We start from the raw sequence: 20,356 nt of genomic DNA, 5'->3' as shown, positions 1-20,356 counted from the left end.
TCTGTGGCCCTAAGTAACAGTTCTGTGGCCCTCAGTAACAATTCTGTGTCTGTCCCTGAGTAACAATTCTGTGGCCCTAACTAAAGTTTCTGTGGCCCTAAGTAACAATTCTCTGGCACTCAGTAACAATTCTGTCTGTCCCTGAGTAACAATTCTGTGGCCCTAATAACGTTTCTGTGGCCCTAAGTAACAATTCTCTGGCACTCAGTAACAATTCTGTCTGTCCCTGAGTAACAATTCTGTGTCTGTGCGAGTAACAATTCTGTGGCCCTAAGTAACAGTTCTGTGGCCCTCAGTAACAATTCTGTGTCTGTGCGAGTAACAATTCTGTGTCTGTGCGAGTAACAATTCTGTGGCCCTAAGTAACAGTTCTGTGGCCCTCAGTAACAATTCTGTGGCCCTAAGTAACGGTTCTGTGGCCCTCAGTAACAATTCTGTGTCCCTGTGTAACTATTCTGTGTCTGTGCGAGTAACAATTCTGTGTCCCTAAGTAACAGTTCTGTGGCCCTCAGTAACAATTCTGTGTCTGTGCGAGTAACAATTCTGTGTCTGTGCGAGTAACAATTCTGTGGCCCTAAGTAACAGTTCTGTGGCCCTCAGTAACAATTCTGTGTCTGTCCCTGAGTAGCAATTCTGTGGCCCTAACTAAAGTTTCTGTGGCCCTAAGTAACAATTCTCTGCCACTCAGTAACAATTCTGTCTGTCCCTGAGTAACAATTCTGTGGCCCTAATAACGTTTCTGTGGCCCTAAGTAACAATTCTCTGGCACTCAGTAACAATTCTGTCTGTCCCTGAGTAACAATTCTGTGGCCCTAATAACGTTTCTGTGGCCCTAAGTAACAATTCTCTGGCACTCAGTAACAATTCTGTCTGTCCCTGAGTAACAATTCTGTGGCCCTAATAACGTTTCTGTGGCCCTAAGTAACAATTCTCTGGCACTCAGTAACAATTCTGTCTGTCCCTGAGTATGAATTCTGTGGCCCTAACTAGCGTTTCTTTGTCCCTAAGTAACGATTCTGTGGCCCTAATTAACAATTCTGTGTCCCTGAGTAATAGTTCTCTGTCCCTAAGTATCGTTTCTCTGTCCCCAAGTATCGTTTCTGTGGCCCTAACTCTGTCCCTGTCCCTAATACAGAGCGGTCTGCCTCTGTTCAATGACTGCAGGCAAATGAAGAATTCCAAAATGGCCGCTATTTATAGCTCGACCATTACACAGTGCTGGCTGGCTGGCTGCTGATTGGCTGATGCGATCACATGTCGTTGAGGAATGCATTATGGGTCAGCGCGCCTTGTCTGCGCGCCTTCCCAGACATCCCCGCTCCGTCGCCGCACATGTCAGCCGCCATTTTCGGAAAAATTTCGATTCGCGCGTCCGAATTAGGCTATTTTTCGGATTCGGCGCGAATCGAAATTTTTCCGATATTCGACTCGAATTCCACTTCGGCTAATTCGATTCGCTCATCTCTAATCTCCATGTATAATACATAAGGGGGGATATGATCTCCATGTATAATACATAAGGGGGGGATATGATCACCATGTATAATACATAAGGGGGGGATATGATCTCCATGTATAATACATAAGGGGGGATATGATCACCATGTATAATACATAAGGGGGGATATGATCACCATGTATAATACATAAGGAAGGATATGATCTCCATGTATAATACATAAGGGGAGATATGATCTCCATGTATAATACATAAGGGGGATATGATCTCCATGTATAATACATAAGGGGGATATGATCTCCATGTATAATAAATAAGGGGGGATATGATCTCCATGTATAATACATAAGGGGATATGATCACCATGTATAATACATAAGGGGGGATATGATCACCATGTATAATACATGAGGGGGGATATGATCTCCATGTATAATACATAAGGGGGGATATGATCTCCATGTATAATACATAAGGGGGGATATGATCTCCATGTATAAAACATAAGGGGGGATATTATCACCATGTATAATACATAAGGGGGGATATGATCTCCATGTATAATACATAAGGGGGGGATATGATCTCCATGTATAATACATAAGGGGGGATATGATCACCATGTATAATACATAAGGGGGGATATGATCACCATGTATAATACATAAGGAAGGATATGATCTCCATGTATAATACATAAGGGGGGATATGATCTCCATGTATAATAAATAAGGGGGGATATGATCACCATGTATAATACATAAGGGGGATATGATCTCCATGTATAATACATAAGGGGGATATGATCTCCATGTATAATACATAAGGGGGTATATGATCTCCATGTATAATACATAAGGGGATATGATCACCATGTATAATACATAAGGGGGGATATGATCACCATGTATAATACATGAGGGGGGATATGATCTCCATGTATAATACATAAGGGGGGATATGATCTCCATGTATAATATATAAGGGGGGATATGATCTCCATGTATAAAACATAAGGGGGGATATTATCACCATGTATAATACATAAGGGGGGATATGATCTCCATGTATAATACATAAGGGGGGGATATGATCTCCATGTATAATACATAAGGGGGGATATGATCACCATGTATAATACATAAGGGGAGATATGATCTCCATGTATAATACATAAGGGGGATATGATCTCCATGTATAATACATAAGGGGAGATATGATCTCCATGTATAATACATAAGGGGGGATATGATCTCCATGTATAATACATAAGGAGGGATATGATCTCCATGTATAATACATAAGGGGGATATGATCTCCATGTATAATACATGAGGGGGGATATGATCTCCATGTATAATACATAAGGGGGGATATGATCTCCATGTATAATACATAAGGGGGGATATGATCTCCATGTATAATGCATAAGGGGGGATATGATCACCATGTATAATACATAAGGGGGGATATGATCTCCATGTATAATACATAAGGGGGGGATATGATCACCATGTATAATACATAAGGGGGATATGATCTCCATGTATAATACATAAGGGGGGTATGATCTCCATGTATAATACATAAGGGGGGACATGATCACCATGTATAATACATAAGGGGGATATGATCTCCATGTATAATACATAAGGGGGATATGATCTCCATGTATAATACATAAGGGGGATATGATCTCCATGTATAATACATAAGGGGGGATATGATCTCCATGTATAATACATAAGGGGGATATGATCTCCATGTATAATACACAAGGGGGGATATGATCTCCATGTATAATACATAAGGGGGATATGATCTCCATGTATAATACATAAGGGGGATATGATCTCCATGTATAATACATAAGGGGGATATGATCTCCATGTATAATACATAAGGGGGGATATGATCTCCATGTAAAATACATAAGGGGGGATATGATCTCCATGTAAAATACATAAGGGTGGATATGATCTCCATGTATAATACATAAGGGGGGATATGATCTCCATGTATAATACATAAGGGGGGGATATGATCACCATGTATAATACATAAGGGGGGGATATGATCACCATGTATAATACATAAGGGGGGATATGATCACCATGTATAATACATAAGGAAGGATATGATCTCCATTTATAATACATAAGGGGGGATATGATCTCCATGTATAATAAATAAGGGGGGATATGATCACCATGTATAATACATAAGGGGGATATGATCTCCATGTATAATACATAAGGGGGATATGATCTCCATGTATAATAAATAAGGGGGGATATGATCACCATGTATAATACATAAGGGGGATATGATCTCCATGTATAATACATAAGGGGGGATATGATCTCCATGTAAAATACATAAGGGGGGATATGATCTCCATGTAAAATACATAAGGGTGGATATGATCTCCATGTATAATACATAAGGGGGGATATGATCTCCATGTATAATACATAAGGGGGGATATGATCTCCATGTATAATAAATAAGGGGGGATATGATCACCATGTATAATACATAAGGGGGATATGATCTCCATGTATAATACATAAGGGGGATATGATCTCCTTGTATAATACATAAGGGGGGATATGATATCCATGTATAATACATAAGGGGGGATATGATCACCATGTATAATACATAAGGGGGGATATGATCACCATATATAATACATAAGGGGGGATATGACCACCATGTATAATACATAAGGGGGGATATGATCTCCATGTATAATACATAAGGGGGATATGATCTCCATGTATAATAAATAAGGGGGGATATGATCACCATGTATTATACATAAGGGGGATATGATCTCCATGTATAATACATAAGGGGGATATGATCTCCATGTATAATACATAAGGGGGGATATGATCACCATGTATAATACATAAGGGGAGATATGATCTCCATGTATAATACATAAGGGGGGATATGATCAGCATGTATAATACAAAAGGGGGGATATGATCTCCATGAATAATACATAAGGGGGAATATGATCAGCATGTATAATACATAAGGGGGTTATGATCAGCATGTATAATACATAAGGGCGAATATGTCTCCATGTATAATACATAAGGGGGGATATGATCAGCATGTATAATACATAAGGGGGGATATGATCAGCATGTATAATACATAAGGGGGATATGATCTCCATGTATAATACATAAGGGGGGATATGATATCCATGTATAATACATAAGGGGGGATATGATCACCATGTATAATACATAAGGGGGGATATGATCTCTATGTATATTACATAAGGGGGGATATGATCTCCATGTATAATACATAAGGGGGGATATGATCAGCATGTATAATACATAAGTGGGGAAATGATCAGCATGTATAATACATAAGGGGGGATATGATCACCATGTATAATACATAAGGGGGGATATGATCTCCATGTATAATACATAAGGGGGGATATGATTACCATGTATAATACATAAGGGGGGATATGATCTCTATGTATAATACATAAGGAGGATATGATCTCCATGTATAATACATAAGGGGGGATATGATCACCATGTATAATACATAAGGAGGATATGATCTCCATGTATAATACATGAGGGGGATATGATCTCCATGTATAGTACATAAGGGGGATATGATCACCATGTATAATACATAAGAGGGGATATGATCTCCATGTATAATACATAAGGGGGGATATGATCTCCATGTATATTACATAAGGGGGATATGATCTCCATGTATAATACATAAGGGGGGATATGATCACCATGTATAATACATAAGGGGGGATATGATCGCCATGTATAATACATAAGGGGGATATGATCACCATGTATAATACATAAGGGGAGATATGATCACCATGTATAATACATAAGGGGGGTATGATCTCCATGTATAATACATAAGGGGGATATGATCACCATGTATAATACATAAGGGGGGATATGATCTCCATGTATAATACATAAGGGGGGATATGATCACCATGTATAATACATAAGGGGGATATGATCACCATGTATAATACATAAGGGGAGATATGATCACCATGTATAATACATAAGGGGGGATATGATCTCCATGTATAATACATAAGGGGGATATGATCACCATGTATGATACATAAGGGGGGATATGATCTCCATGTATAATACATAAGGGGGGATATGACCTCCATGTATAATACATAAGGGGGATATGATCACCATGTATAATACATAAGGGGAGATATGATCACCATGTATAATACATAAGGGGGGATATGATCTCCATGTATAATACATAAGGGGGGATATGATCTCCATGTATAATACATAAGGGGGATATGATCTCCATGTATAATACATAAGGGGGGATATGATCACCATGTATAATACATAAGGGGGGATATGATCACCATGTATAATACATAAGGGGGGATATGATCTCCATGTATAAATACATCAGTGGTTCATATAGTGAACTCGGTGTAGAGCTATTCCCACTGAGGTCATCACAGAGGACAAGGGGACACTCTTTATGTCAGGAAGAAAAGAAATTTAATCTCCAAACATGGAAAGGTTTCTTCACAGCAAGAGCTGTGAAAATGTGGAATAGACTCCCTCAAGAGTTGGTTCTGGCCAGCTCAGTGGATTGCTTTAAAAAAGTCCTGGATTCTTTCTTGGATACACAGAATATAACTGGATAGAACATTTATAGGTAAAGTTGATCCAGGGAATATCCGATTGCCTCTCGGGGGATCAGGAAGGAATTTTTTCCCTGCAGGTGCAAATTGGATCATGCTTTGCTGGGTTTTTTTGCCTTCCTCTGGACCAACTGTGGGTGTAGGATTATAACTTTTTTTTTTTAATTGTTGAACTGGATGGACTTTTGTATTTTTTCCGGCTGTTTAACTATATGTAATTATGTAACTATGCATAATATTTGTTTATCACTGAGTTATGTTAACAGTTAGCGGGCTTCCTGTGCTTGACTATAATCTGTCTACAGAAATCTATTGCCAACAATTGCCCCAACAAAAAAAAAACAGTGGTGTGGTCTTATCTGAATCTGCAAATGTGTAAGATTGTTCCTCTAATTTTACTATAAATAGTAGACATCTATTTGCAGTCATATTTAAGGATTGAAGATATTCTTTCTAAGGTATGATATAATCCTTATACTGTACTAAATTGTTTAAACTTTGAACATTTGTTAATAATTTAAAATATTATTATATATTTTTTTAATTATTATTGTTATTATTTAAATATTTTTCTGTATTCTAGATTTATAAACACATTTTATAATTCTAAAATTTTGGGAGTCTTGAATGATTCTCCTATCAAATGGTTTTCTGCACCACAGTTATTATAATTATAATTCACAGATTTACCAAACTTTGCCTGGTTTTCATATGTACATTTAAAAAAAATTGTGCTTTTTTTCTACAGATAGTAGTGACAGAGTAAAACAAAACATATTTTATTTAGACTCTATACCAGGGTTTCTCCAGAGGTTGCTAGGAATTCCTTGAGCATTGAGGAATTTCTGCCTCTCAGATAAGTTCCCACTGACACCATTGATCTTTTTAGACATCTGTAAGTCTGTAAGGGGGTAATTCTTCCCAATGATCACAAATGTAAGGACTATTCTTCCCACTAACCATCACACCAATGTATCATGAGTTGCAGATATAGTAATTTTTAGCAGGGGTTCTGTGAGACTGAAAAGGAATTTCAAGGGTTCCCCCATGCAGGGGTAGACTGACCATTTGGAAACTCGGGCACTGCCCGAGGGCCCGGGGTCAGTAGGGGGCCCCATGAGATGCCCTTGGTACCTTTTTCATAGGCTTTTTTGAGTTTGGGCAAGGACACAGGGGCCCCATGATCCCCTATTGCCTGGGGGCACCATGAGTTGTCAGTCCGCCCCTGCCTCCATGTTAAAAAGTTTGAGAAAGGCTGCTCTATACTGTGTCTTCAAAGCAAATTTTCCCTTTGTACGTTGTATATATATATATATATATATATATATATATATTTATATATACACGTTACAGAAGACACCGTAGCTGACTGAAGGGTAAGATTCTATTTCAGATAAAAGTTGTTTATCCTTTATTGCAGTTATACATTTTTGCAAATAAAAAATGGTTCTTCATCAATTTAGGCCACAATGTATTCTGGTACATTTCTTTGGTGAAAATAAATGAAATTGTGGAAAAAAAAATTATTTTCCTTTCTGCTATAAAACATAACAAACAAAACAAAATTGATTCATACATTTTGGATAAAATGTATTCAGCTACATGTCTTTGATAAAAACAAATCCCCATAAGTGTATATTGATTGGTCTGCATAAGCCCTCATGCATTGTGAACATTTTACAGCGGCTGTGTTTGGCTTTTGATGTTTTTTTCTACAGCCAGTACACCCCCCAGCACAGGGGCGGACTGACCATTTGGAAACCCGGGCACTACCCGAGGGTCCGGGGTCAGTAGGGGGCCCCATGAGATTCCTCTGGTACCTTTTTCATAGGCTTTTTTGAGTTTGGGCAAGGACACAGGGGCCCCATGATCCCATTTTGAGGGCCGGGGTCAGTAGGGGGCCCCATGAGATGCCACTGGTACGTTTTTCATAGTCTTTTTTTAAGTTTTGGCATGGACACAGGGGCCCCATGATCCCCTATTGCCTGGGGGCCCCATGAGTTGTCAGTCCGCCCCTGCCCCAGCATGTTATCCTAGATGTCCATGCACACATAGACTGTAATCAACATTTTTTGGCTGGGATGTTTTTTGGCTGAAAAATGCTCTAATGCTGAAAAACGCGCCAAAACTTGGTAAAATGCGGTAAAATGCCACAAACCGGTGTTTATGGACTTTTTTTGATGTGATCAGTGACCTATAATAGGACTGAGATAATGTGGCGGGCAATCTGACACTAACTGACTCTGGGGGGAAACTGACATCATCAGTGATATTAACACAGTGATCAGTGATAATATTATACACTGTCACTGTACTAATGACACTAGCTGGGAAGGCGTTAACATCTAGAGCAATCAAGGGGTTAAATGTGTGATGCTTTTATTATTATATCTTTAAGTTTCTCATCCCTGTTTTGACCCAAACCCCACTTACCCAGCCAATCCCAACCACCCACCAACCCCCTGCAATCCCAACAATGCAACCCCCAGTTGGAAAACCCACCCGCCCTATAACCCCCCTCCCTGAGGGTGAAACACCAGCCCACTGACCCCTCCCCTGACCCCCCAGCACCCACAAGAAGGAAACCTAATCCCCCTACACACCAAAGGTACCTGGAATAAAAAACACTTGTGTGCAATCAGCTAATCATTGAACCACGGAAAATAATGGATATTGACCCAACTGAATATACACTGAGAGATACACAGTGAATGAAACCTGCTAGGCAGTGACCAACAATCTATATAGAGAGGGGGGTGATAGGGTTGGTGGGTTTTCCAACTGGGGGGTGCATTGTGGGGATTGCAAGGGGTTGGTGGGTGGTTGGGATTGGCTGGGTAGATGGGGGTTGGGCGGGTTTGGTTTATGGGGGATTATTCCATCGAGGTTGTGTAGACCCAATGGACACGTTTCCATCCATCTATGTCCCACATGGAGGGTCCCCTTCTACTCTAAGGGTCAGGGTTCTTAGTGATGTTGGGCATTGGGGATTATTCCATCAGGGTTGTGTAGACCCAATGGACACGTTTCCCATCCATCTATGTCCCACATGGAGGGTCCCCTTCTACTCTAAGGGTCAAGGTTCTTAGTGATGTTGGGCATGGGGGATTATTCCATCGGGTTTGTGTAGACCCAATGGACACATTTCCCATCCATCTATGTCCCGCATGGAGGGTCCCCTTCTACTCTAAGGGTCAGGGTTCTTAGTGATGTTGGGCATGGGGATTATTCCATCGGGGTTGTGTAGACCCAATGGACACATTTCCCATCCATCTATGTCCCACATGGAGGGTTCCCTTCTACTCTAAGGGTCAGGGTTCTTAGTGATGTTGGGCATGGGGATTATTCTATCGGGGTTGTGTAGACCCAATGGACACATTTCCCATCCATCTATGTCCCACATGGAGGGTCCCCTTCTACTCTAAGGGTCAGGGTTCTTAGTGATGTTGGGCATGGGGGATTATTCCATCGGGGTTGTGTAGACCCAATGGACACGTTTCCCATCCATCTATGTCCCACATGGAAGGTCCCCTTCTACTCTAGGGGTCAGGGGTCTTAGTGATGTCGGGCATGGAGATTATTCCATCGGGGTTGTGGAGACCCAATGGACAATTTTCCCATCCATCTATGTCCCACATGGAGGGTTCCCTTCTACTCTAAGGGTCAGGGTTCTTAGTGATGTTGGGCATGGGGGATAATCCATCAGGGTTGTGTAGACCCAATGGACACGTTTCCCATCCATCTATGTCCCACATGGAAGGTCCCCTTCTACTCTAGGGGTCAGGGGTCTTAGTGATGTTGGGCATGGGGATTATTCCATCGGGGTTGTGTAGACCCAATGGAGACGTTTCCCATCCATCTTTGTCCCACATGGAGGGTCCCCTTCTACGCTAGGGGTCAGGGTGCTTAGTGATGTTGGGCATGTACGCCACATCTCCGATGTTTTATATTGTGCTTGTTGTTGTTCAATATACAATTCTTGAGGTTAGCCTTTTTAGCCTATTTTCTTCTCTCTTTGTTTTTTGGTGTTGGCTTAGGTGGCATCCTTCCAGGCACCCTGGCGGCACCTCAATTACATGCATTGTGGTAGATTGTGGACTCCCCAACTTTTTTCCCCTTCTTTTCCCTTCCCCCCTTTTTTACATGAGCCAAAGTTCAGCCAAACCCAGGGGAAACCATCACAATAGCAGGCTGCTGGCCCAATCCGCTGTTGCCAAGGACGTCCTCACCCAGCAGCTTCACGTAACAAAAGGGAATGCCGGGTGATGTCATCATCTAAATACAGCCATTGGCCAAATGGCTGAAAAGAAAAATACATTTTTGGCTTTTCATACACTTTAATAACCACTATTCTAAAATCAAAAAGCAAGTCCACTTCCATCATTCGTATGGTTTTGATTGATTTTTCATGGTTCGGTCTACACAAATCTGAGACATCTAAAACCAAACAGCAAACAGTCAAAATAAGACATTTGGAGGACAAAAAAAATTTTTTTATTTTGATCAGTTTTTAAAAATAATTTTGTTTAGGGAAATTTATTTAATTTGTTTAAATCGTTTTTACAATTTATTTAGTCTCAGTTCATTTGTTCGTTTTCAAATGTAATGCAAATTTTACTAATTATGTCGAATTGAATTTCTTTTGACCGAATCGAAAAGCATTGAATCAGCATTTGAATTAAAATTTATTCTATTTGAAATTCGAATTTCAGAAAATGGTTATATTCTTTCTAATTTATTCTATTCTATTCTATTGTTGTTATGTTCTATTTTATTTTTTTATATTCTATTATATTCTTTTCTATTTTATTCCTTTATTTTCTATTCTATTGTATTCTATTCTTTTATTTTGTATTCTGTTTTACTCTATTATTTTCTATTCTATTCAGTTTTATTCTAGTCTATTCTTTTCCAAATTCAAATTTTGACAGTTTGCTATGTTTTATTTTATTCTACTCTATTTGAATCTATTAATTCTATTCTATTCCCTCATTTTCTATTCTATTTTTATTGTTTTATTTTCTTTTTTATTCTATTTATACTATTTTATTCTTTTCCATTCTGTTCTATTCTCTTATTTTCTAATCTATTTTATTCTATGCTTTTATTTTCTATTCAATTTCAATCCTGTTGTATTCTATTCTTTTATGTTATATTTTGTTCTGTTCTACTCTATTCCTTTCTATTCTATTCTGTTTTATTCTATTCTATTAATTTCCAAATTCAAATTTAGGCAGGTAGCTATATTCTATTTTATTCTCTTCTATTAAAATCTATTATTTCTTATCTATTATATTCCCTTATTTTCTATTCTTTTTATTCTTTTATTTTATTTTTTTATTCTATTTATGCTATTCTATTCTTGTATTTTCTATTCTGTTCTATTCTTTTCTATTCTCTTATTTTCTATTCTCTTTTATTCTATGCTTTTATTTTCTATTCTATTTATTTTCTATTCTGTTTTTTTTTTATATTCTATTCTATTCCTTTATTTTCTATTCTAATTTATTCTATTTTTGTTATCAAATCCAATTTCATTTTTTAATTTGATTCATTCCAATTTGAATTTCGAATGTAATTTTGTTTCTTTATTTTAGATTCGTTTATATTCATTGTTACTATTGAATTACTATTGTAATTCAGAAATTTGGATACATTTGAGTTCAGTTTTATGTTATACCTAACATTTTGTTTTTATTTTCCCTACATTTTCCTTTAGGTGAAGTTTGGTAGAGCCTACTGAATCATGAGAATGATATTTCTACACGCTGTCACCTTCTTGGGGATCCTGTGTGGAGTATCTGCTAAGTGTTTGTCCTGTACGTTTAGAACTGGCATTAATGTAGTAATAATTTTAAAATCCTGTATAAACCACATATAAATGATGAGATATAGATGCATAGATGACAGATAGATAGATAGATAGATAGATAGATAGATAGATAGATCTGAGGTTGATCGATCGATCTATCTATCCATCTCTCTGTCAATCCATCCATCTATCTATCTATCTATCTATCTATCTATCTATCTATCTATCTAAGTGTCTGTCTGTCAGTCTGTAAATTTTGATGACTCTCTTATGCAGCAGAGTGCCAGTACTAGTGCCACGCTACCTTTTGGTGAACTGTTGAGCACCAATGGCCTAGTACATCCTGGTCTTTCACATACCAGCACTGCAGTATCACTTGGTGACGCGGCGAGTCCTATAAGTGCAGTACAAGCTGGTGCGGTGGCGAGCACAAGTATTGTCCCACAACCACCAAGAATTCTCACACAGGCGCGTAGAGCCCCTAGTAACCTTCCCGGTGTGCTTGCAAAACCCGATTGGCAGCCCACAAATTCTGCAACACCCGTACTTCCCCCATTCACTGCCCAACCTGGAATTCAGGTGGAAACAGCAAATTTATCTACTCCTCATGATTTTTTGGAGCTGTTTTTCACGGAAGATCTGTATACATTGATTGTGGAACAAAGCAATTTAAATGTACAATAATTTATCACCGCCAACCCAAATTCAAACCTTTTCAGACCACTTGCATGGAAACCCATTACGGTTTCCGAATTTAAATATTTTTTGGACCTTACCCTCAACATGGGCATTACTAAGAAAAATAAATTGCGGTTGTATTGGTCCACAGACCTGATTCTTCACATGCCGGTGTTCTCTGCTATACATATACGTTTCAGATTTACGATGGAAAAGATGGTCACGTGGAGCCCCAGATGCCCAGACTACATGGGGAGTAGTGACAAGATAGTTTGGGACTTGGTGTCATCCTTTTTTCTTACGGGGAACCACTTATATGTGGACAATTTTTATTCAAGTGTGCCACTATTTAAACATTTGTACAATCTTGGAACTGGTGCATGTGGCACCGTGCAACCTAATGTGTGCCCACCATTAGAAGTAGGTGGATGCAGGGGGGTATATTCTAATGTTGGGCTTACCACATCCTTTTTCTGGCAGAGATTTCTTCTCTTTTTTTCATTCAGCCCACAGGCTGCATACAAAAAAAAAAAGAATATAACATATATACCCAACATGGACCAGCGACGTATTAGTACATCACTGGAGTGGTTATGCCAGGATGATGCCTACAGCTGCAGGCATCATCCTGGTATAATTTTCGTGTTTGTATCAGCCGGCGATTGGCTTTCATGTAAAAGCAATCCTAGTGGCTAATTAGCTGCAGGATTGCTTTTATAAGCAGTGGGAGATGATGCTCCCCCTCCCCCGCTGCCTTCTCGGGCAGTCCCATGCCATCGGGGGAACCTGAGAATGCAGCCGGTGTTTCTACCTGCTGACCATAGAGCTGATTGGAGACCAGAATGGTTCAATCATCTCTATAGCCTAAGGAATCGGAAGCTACGAGCATTTCATCACTTCAGTTTCACAGGATATAAACAGCGCCATTTGTAAATTCACAGGATATAAACAGCGCCATTTATAAATTGGGAAAGCATCTGATCACACTGATCTTGGTTTGATTAGTTAATGTAAGGGCAGAGGAGATATCTAGAGTCTGATAGAACCCAGATTTCTCAAAAAAGAATATATGATAATGCCCATTGAAGTTATAGGGGATATTTGCATTCCCTGTGATAGCATTAAAAGTGATTTAAATAAAAAAAAAAAAATGATCCCATTGGATTACTTGGGGCACCATTTATGTTATTTGGTCCTTTAGGACCCAATATTGACACTTGTCACGTGATTATTTATGAGTTTTTTGGCACTATTTAATATTGTGTGTTTATGTTATTTGTGTCACTAATTTTGCACTGTTTCACTTATTCATTTATGTGTAAAGAATTTTATGGTAGTAGCGCTGCATCATTTGTGTTTCATTTATATTTTTTGTCTATGGGTATATGACTGTATGTAGCAGCTTTACCTTTGTTGGTAGGTATTAGTTTTTAGGTAGGAGCGCAGGAGTTTGTCACATTGATTAACTTTGAGTTTACTATATATTTTTTATAGCCGGAAGTAAAAAATATAGTTTATCTTCAAAACTTTTTTTATTTATAACGCAAAAAATAAAAAGCGCACAGGTGATCAAATACCACCAAAAGAAAGCTCTATTTGTGTGAAAAAACGACGTAAATTTCGTTTGGGTGCAGCATTGCATGACCGCGCAATTATCAGTTGAATTAGTGCAGCACCGAGTAGCAAAAAAAGGCCTGGTCATTAAGGGGGGTAAATCCTCTGGAGGGCAAGTGGTTAATAAATGGCCTCTATTTTAGCAGTTCTAGAAGTACACACAGTGATCTTGTCGCTTTCACCTGCTGGATTCTTTCTTGGTTCCTAGCCAAAAGGAAGAACCCTAATCGGCTGAACAGCCACATAATAAACAAAACAGTTAATCTATGGATGTCGACCCAAATTGGGTTACATGTGTTTGGGATGGGTCACCACTTGGCTTTATGTCCAAGCATGAAATCAGCTGATCATTGGCAGGTAATAGCACACTGGTTATGAATGACAGCACAGTCATGTATGGGAGGGTAGAATACATGCCAGGCAGAGGGCCGGGGCAATTACTCAAGATTGTAAGTTGAAGAGATCCAGTGATAGTTGTAAGATCCGGTTCACACTGTGCGGTTTGGTTGCAGGAATTGCATCTGTTCCCCCAACCACATCCACCTGCAACCAAATCTTACGGGGCATGCAGGGCTGCCATTCATTCTGAAAGGCAACCCCACTCATCACAGTTTGCAGAGTGTTTGCAGTTGAGCTCGAAAAAGCCCATGCGCTTTCCCTATGGCCGCATTTTTAAAAAGTGCATGCGCTTTTTTTGCGGAAAAAGCAGGCACTGCAGCTACTTTAAATAAATGGGTTGGCGTGCCCCCATAAACGTTAGCCTCATGGCCCACACAAGTGTGAACCAGGGCTTATGGCCTACTACTAAAAGAAAGTACAACAAAATCTCTTGATAAAATATTGATAAAAACGATTAAATATGTGTGTTCCAACATTATGTCTCATGTATTTCCTCTCTCTTACTCTTTGTACATTGAGTAATATGTAGCTCTACTCTCACATTGTCTAACAGATCGGAATGTCGCCCTTCAAGGTCGAGCAACTCAGTCCTCAATTTTAAATCTGGTACAACATGGCTATCAGTCAGCAGCCATAAATGCAGTAGATGGGAACCAAGACCCGTACTTTTACCACGGTTCCTGCTCACATACACACAATGAACTGTCTCCCTGGTGGAGGGTGGATCTGCTGAAACCATACAAAATTGCCTACATCTCCATCACTAATAGAGGAGACTGCTGTAGTGAGAGACTGAATGGTGCCGAAATTCTCGTTGGAAACTCTCTGAGTAACAACGGAAACAATAATGCCAGGTAAGGATGATTTTTGCATATTTTTTCCCCCTTATAGGGGCGAAGGTTCTTCTTGTTTCTCAACCCGATACTCTCTGCATCCCTTGATCCTACTCTACTCCAACAGGACTTCCATTAGGTCTTTTCCAGCCAATGTTTAATTTTCTTTACAACAGTTGGCCTTCATCCATCTTCTCTTGAATATCCTTTATTAATATTAGATACACAGAATATAACTGGATACTAACATTTATAGGTAAAGTTGATCCAGGGAATATCCGATTTCCTCTCGGGAGATCAGGAAGGACTTTTTTCCCTGCAGGAGCAAATTGGATCATGCTTTGCTGGGTTTTTTTTGCCTTCCTCTGGATCATCTGTGGGTGTAGGAATATAACTTTTTTTTTTAATGGTTGAACTGGATGGACTTTTGTCTTTTTTCAGCCAGACTAACTATGTAACTATGTAGCCACTTCATCTCTCGCTTCTATATACCCCTTATAGACCAGAGCAAATTTTACATTTATTCTGCGGGGCTGTTTATTCTATGATAACAAAGTAATACATAAATCATTTTTAGGACAAACAAGGCTTTCTTTTGGTGATATGGTCTTGCATGAATGAGTTTATGTTTTATGCAATCCATTGACAAAAATAGTAACGAAAATGAAAAAAAAAAAAAACATTTTCTACCTTGTCCAGTGGTAGCTTAAAAAAAGTTACCATAAAAAAAGTACACATTTTATTCTAGATAGCTTTTTCTTTTTTTTTATAAAATTTTTTTTTAATGTGGCAATAAAAAAGGTATTGGACAGAAAGCATAAAAATGAACACCCCCAATAAAACACACACACAAGGACAGGGAGAACATGTCATTTTGTGTTTATTTAAATCTTTTAAACATACAGCTTGTTAATAAAAACATATTTACATAAATACAAAAATAAAAAAAATAAAAATATATATACTATATACAAAACCACACAAACTTACATGAGCAAATAACAGAAAAAAAACGGCTTTTTTTCTGAAAATAACATAAATAGAACTATATGCAAAGAAACATTTTTTATCCTCCCTGACGGTATTCCCGAGTGTAGCTCGGGGTAAGGTTTCAGTACCAAAAGCGGTAACCCCGAGCTACACTCGGGCTTACCATGCGTCGCTGCTCCAGCATCTGTTCTTCACTTACCTTGTCCTGCGCTCCCGTGATGTCCCCTGTAATGTACTCCGGCGGATGCTGGCATCTGTCATCTGGGTTCCGTCCCCTGCGAGCGTCAGGACGTACGGGGGATGGAACTGGCGGGAAATTTGAAAATGACATTAAGTGACATTCACAAAAATCACTAAAATCACTTAGTAAAACATTCCTGTATCAAACCATTTCACATACATTTTGTCCCGAGTGCTTTGTCCTGAGCCCTGCCTGTATTATTACTGTTCTTTCTGCCTGGAAACAGAGAAATGTCCATGGCGTTCAAAAAGCGTCCCTTTAGGTCAAAAGCGGTTTTAGACCGGCTAGAGAACAGCGATAGTAAATTAGAACCACTTGCAGAATTGAGTGATAATGATTTGTGGGGGAAATTTGTCATCAGACACTGAAAACGATTCTGCGACTTTGCTCAGTGATGTGCGAACTTGGCGCTATATTTCAAATTTCAGTGTTGTTGGTTTGATTATATTATTGAATTAAATGTATTATTATTATATTATTATTTTTTATGATTATTTATTAAATTAAAATTTATGATTTCGTGTTTCAAATTTTAACATACCCGGGATGTTTACTAGACTCTTGTTCGGACAGATTTCAGGGAGTTATTCCTAAAAATGACAGGCCTACAATTAAAAAAAAACATATTTCCATGCAAAAAAATGTACCGCTTTCAGCACAGAAATACAGACATAATCAGACCGCTAGGGAGGTTAACCAAGAAACTACTAAATTTTGCTAAACGCAACCCTACCTCCACCTAAACACACCCTCAGGCTAAGAAACAATTAAACATTTATCCCATGCATGCAGCCTTTTACCAAAAATCTGATCTTATAAAAATCTAGGGGATGTGAAAGGACAGAAAGAGAAGCCACACACCCAGAGACTGACAGACAGCAGTTACGGGGACCTGACATTCCTCTACGCCTTTGTCCAGACCCCTGGCCACCACTTGTCCTTCTCAAGAACCCAAATCTTCCCAACTTCACCAAGAATGTTGTATACCACCACCTCGGCAGGAAGGACTTTTTTCCCCAAGGAAACCTGACTTTGTGCATTCCACGTGTAGTAACAGTCTACTAAGCTAATTAAAAAAAGTGTCTCAAAATCAAAATCCCAGTATGTTTGAAAGGCTCCGTAAGACCACTCCACATAACGCAAGGAAAGGAAAGGGATTCTCAGAGCCCCACCCACCCGCTTGTAAACTTCTATCAGGGAGAACTCCCCCAAAATTCATACCAAATTCTCATCTGATTATGTGGCTGGCCAGAAATAGGGGTTGATCGTGCATTCTGCTCATGAACCATACCAAGCTACATGCCCTCAACATGTATAGGGGACCTTGCAAGGGAAAACCCTTCTCTCCATGTTGATGAGAACATGGGCCTCTTCCCCACAATCCTGCCCCAGTGCTTGTAGATGTCTGTGGGCAAGGGGACATGAATCTTGAAGCCCTTTTAAAAATAAGAAGGACCCAGATATCAGTCTCCCATATGTGAATGAGTAAAGAGTACATGCCACTCCATGAGTTGTGTCCATGATAGCTTAGAGGAAGTGGGATGAATTAATGCTGTCATTTATGCTGGAGGACATCCGCTGGCCAAAAAAAAATACTGTGGGAAAAAGTGCCAGATTGGAGGTACAAAAGTTATAAAATGTGTCCTCGAAATAAAAAAAAATGTTTTTTATTTTTTCACTATTCCTTTCCTTCTTTCTTTCTACTCTATTATTTCTTGTTTCTTTTCTTTATATAAGGGAGTTGTCATACATATACCGTACATAGGAAAAATAAAACACAAAAAACAAACTCAACAAGTACAATTTCAATCTACAAGTGTTATTGTATATCCTTGAAAAGCGTAAAAAGCCCCCCAGTGAATGGATCAACACACAAGTCGTAAAATAGAAAATCTTTATTGGAGATGTATATTATATAAAAACCAACTGTCCCAAAATGAACTAAAACCACAATGATGGCCAATAATTAAAAAACCTTCCCCTTAGCACCTGCGGAAAAAATGTAGAGAATCACCTCTATATGAAGAGTACATACATAAAAATGGCCCAAATTCATATATATATATATCATGGGGATGTCTTAGAGTCTATCCATTCAGTGATTAAACAAACATTCAAAGTTCTTGTTGGACGTTAAGCAAGATGTTGAATCTTCCCATTTGTAGCATGCCAATGATTGTTATATGAAATTATCTCAGCTACTGTATGTGGTTTAACGGTCAAACAAGGGAGCCACCAGTCTGCTGAGGTTGCCAGAAGACTCCAAAAGCAATTGGACTGTGCATCTTTCCATGGATTATTCCCACATCTGCTATGGGGAAAGTTTTTTTAATTATTGGCCAATTACGATTTTATTTAGTTTTGGGACAGTTGGTTTTTGTACAGTACAGATTTCCAATAAAGATTTTCTATTTTACTATTTATGTGTGTTGAGCCATTCACTGGGGTTTTTACTCTTTTCAAGGGTACACAATAATACTTATAGATTGAGGATGAGCTTCAGTTTGGTTTTTATAGTTTTTATTTTCTGGAGGCTTTTTCATATTTTATCTGTTATTGAGCTTTATCTTTTATTCTGATGTATGTATTATGTTGCTGCTTTTAAAAATAAATAAATGCATGTATTATTGATATTACTGTTATTATTGGTATTAATCATTTTCACTTTGCAGATGTGAGGTGGTTACCTCTATCCCAGCTGGAGCAACTCACAAGTTCTTCTGCCATGGCATAGTTGGTAGATACGTCAATGTAGTTTTACGTGGTAAAAAAGAATATCTTCAATTATGTGAAGTTCAAGTCTGGACCGCCGACAGGCATTGAAAGGGTCCTTTAAAAAGAACAACAGATGAAGACAATAATAAAAGTTAAAACGTACCGTGTTATGTGTCAGTAATCTGAAGAGAAAAAAGTTAAAGGTTAACTATTGCTTAATAAAGATTGTTCAGCATTATGTGTGTATTGTCAAAAGTATTTTCTGGCTTTCAGTATACAGAGCATGTTATGCGTTTTGGATTTAAAGGCAGAAGATGTATTAAAAAGGATAAAACACAAAAATTGAATAGAGATCAGATCTGAATAAGTAATATTTAAAATAATGGTGTTTTGATACTAACAGGGAGGCAGGGGGACAATTATTCCAGATCCTGACCTCATTGCTCTCATTACCAATGACCAGAGTGAGCGATAACATTGAGGAATGATGATCAAATGTGGGGATAACAATGAGAGGGAATATGGAGCATCTTTTTATAATAAATTTCACACTTTGTGAAATATTAAGTATACAGAGCTGGTAAAAGAATAAAAAAAAAAGAGGCGGCAGAAAATAGAAGTATGGAAGCATTAGAACATTTTGAATAAAGGTCTTAACCACTTCCATACCGGGCACTTTTACCCCCTTCCCTCCCAGGCCAATTTTCAGGTTTCAGCGCTCTCACACTTTGAATGACAATTGCGCGGCCATACAACATTGTACCCAAACTAAAATTTTATCCTTTTCTTCACACACATCACCGCTGGGGTTTTTATTTTTTGCTAAATTAACAAAAAAATACCAAAAATTTGGGGGAAAAAACACGTTTTCTTTGTTTCTGTTATAAAAGTTTGCAAATAA

At 38.5% G+C, this 20,356-nt stretch overlaps 1 protein-coding gene across 1 annotated transcript; it reads left to right on the top strand.

Moving 5' to 3' along the window:
- Nucleotides 1-11,888: 11,888 nt before the first annotated feature.
- LOC149443275 (fucolectin-like) lies at nt 11,889-19,693 on the top strand. Its single transcript, XM_089655649.1, has 3 exons — nt 11,889-11,992; nt 15,230-15,530; nt 19,413-19,693. The coding sequence occupies exons 1-3, from the start codon at nt 11,920-11,922 to the stop codon at nt 19,561-19,563; spliced, it is 525 nt and encodes a 174-aa protein (XP_089511775.1). The 5' UTR covers nt 11,889-11,919; the 3' UTR covers nt 19,564-19,693.
- The last annotated feature ends 663 nt before the right edge of the window (nt 19,694-20,356 follow it).

Source organism: Staurois parvus, unplaced genomic scaffold (assembly GCF_062004578.1).
Source record: "Staurois parvus isolate SC_StPar_1 unplaced genomic scaffold, SC_StPar_1.0 ptg000860l, whole genome shotgun sequence".
Taxonomy (NCBI): Eukaryota; Metazoa; Chordata; class Amphibia; order Anura; family Ranidae; genus Staurois; species Staurois parvus.
This window is presented reverse-complemented; position numbering and strand designations above follow the sequence as displayed.

What these genes read in the sequence shown, in the direction of transcription:
- LOC149443275 (XM_089655649.1), top strand. Translation starts at nt 11,920, where the DNA reads ATGAGAATGATATTTCTACACGCTGTCACCTTCTTGGGGATCCTGTGT. An exon ending in ATCTGCTAAGTGTTTGTCCT is followed by an intron (nt 11,993 to 15,229) that starts GTACGTTTAGAA and finishes ATTGTCTAACAG; the next exon opens with ATCGGAATGTCGCCCTTCAA. An exon ending in AACGGAAACAATAATGCCAG is followed by an intron (nt 15,531 to 19,412) that starts GTAAGGATGATT and finishes TTCACTTTGCAG; the next exon opens with ATGTGAGGTGGTTACCTCTA.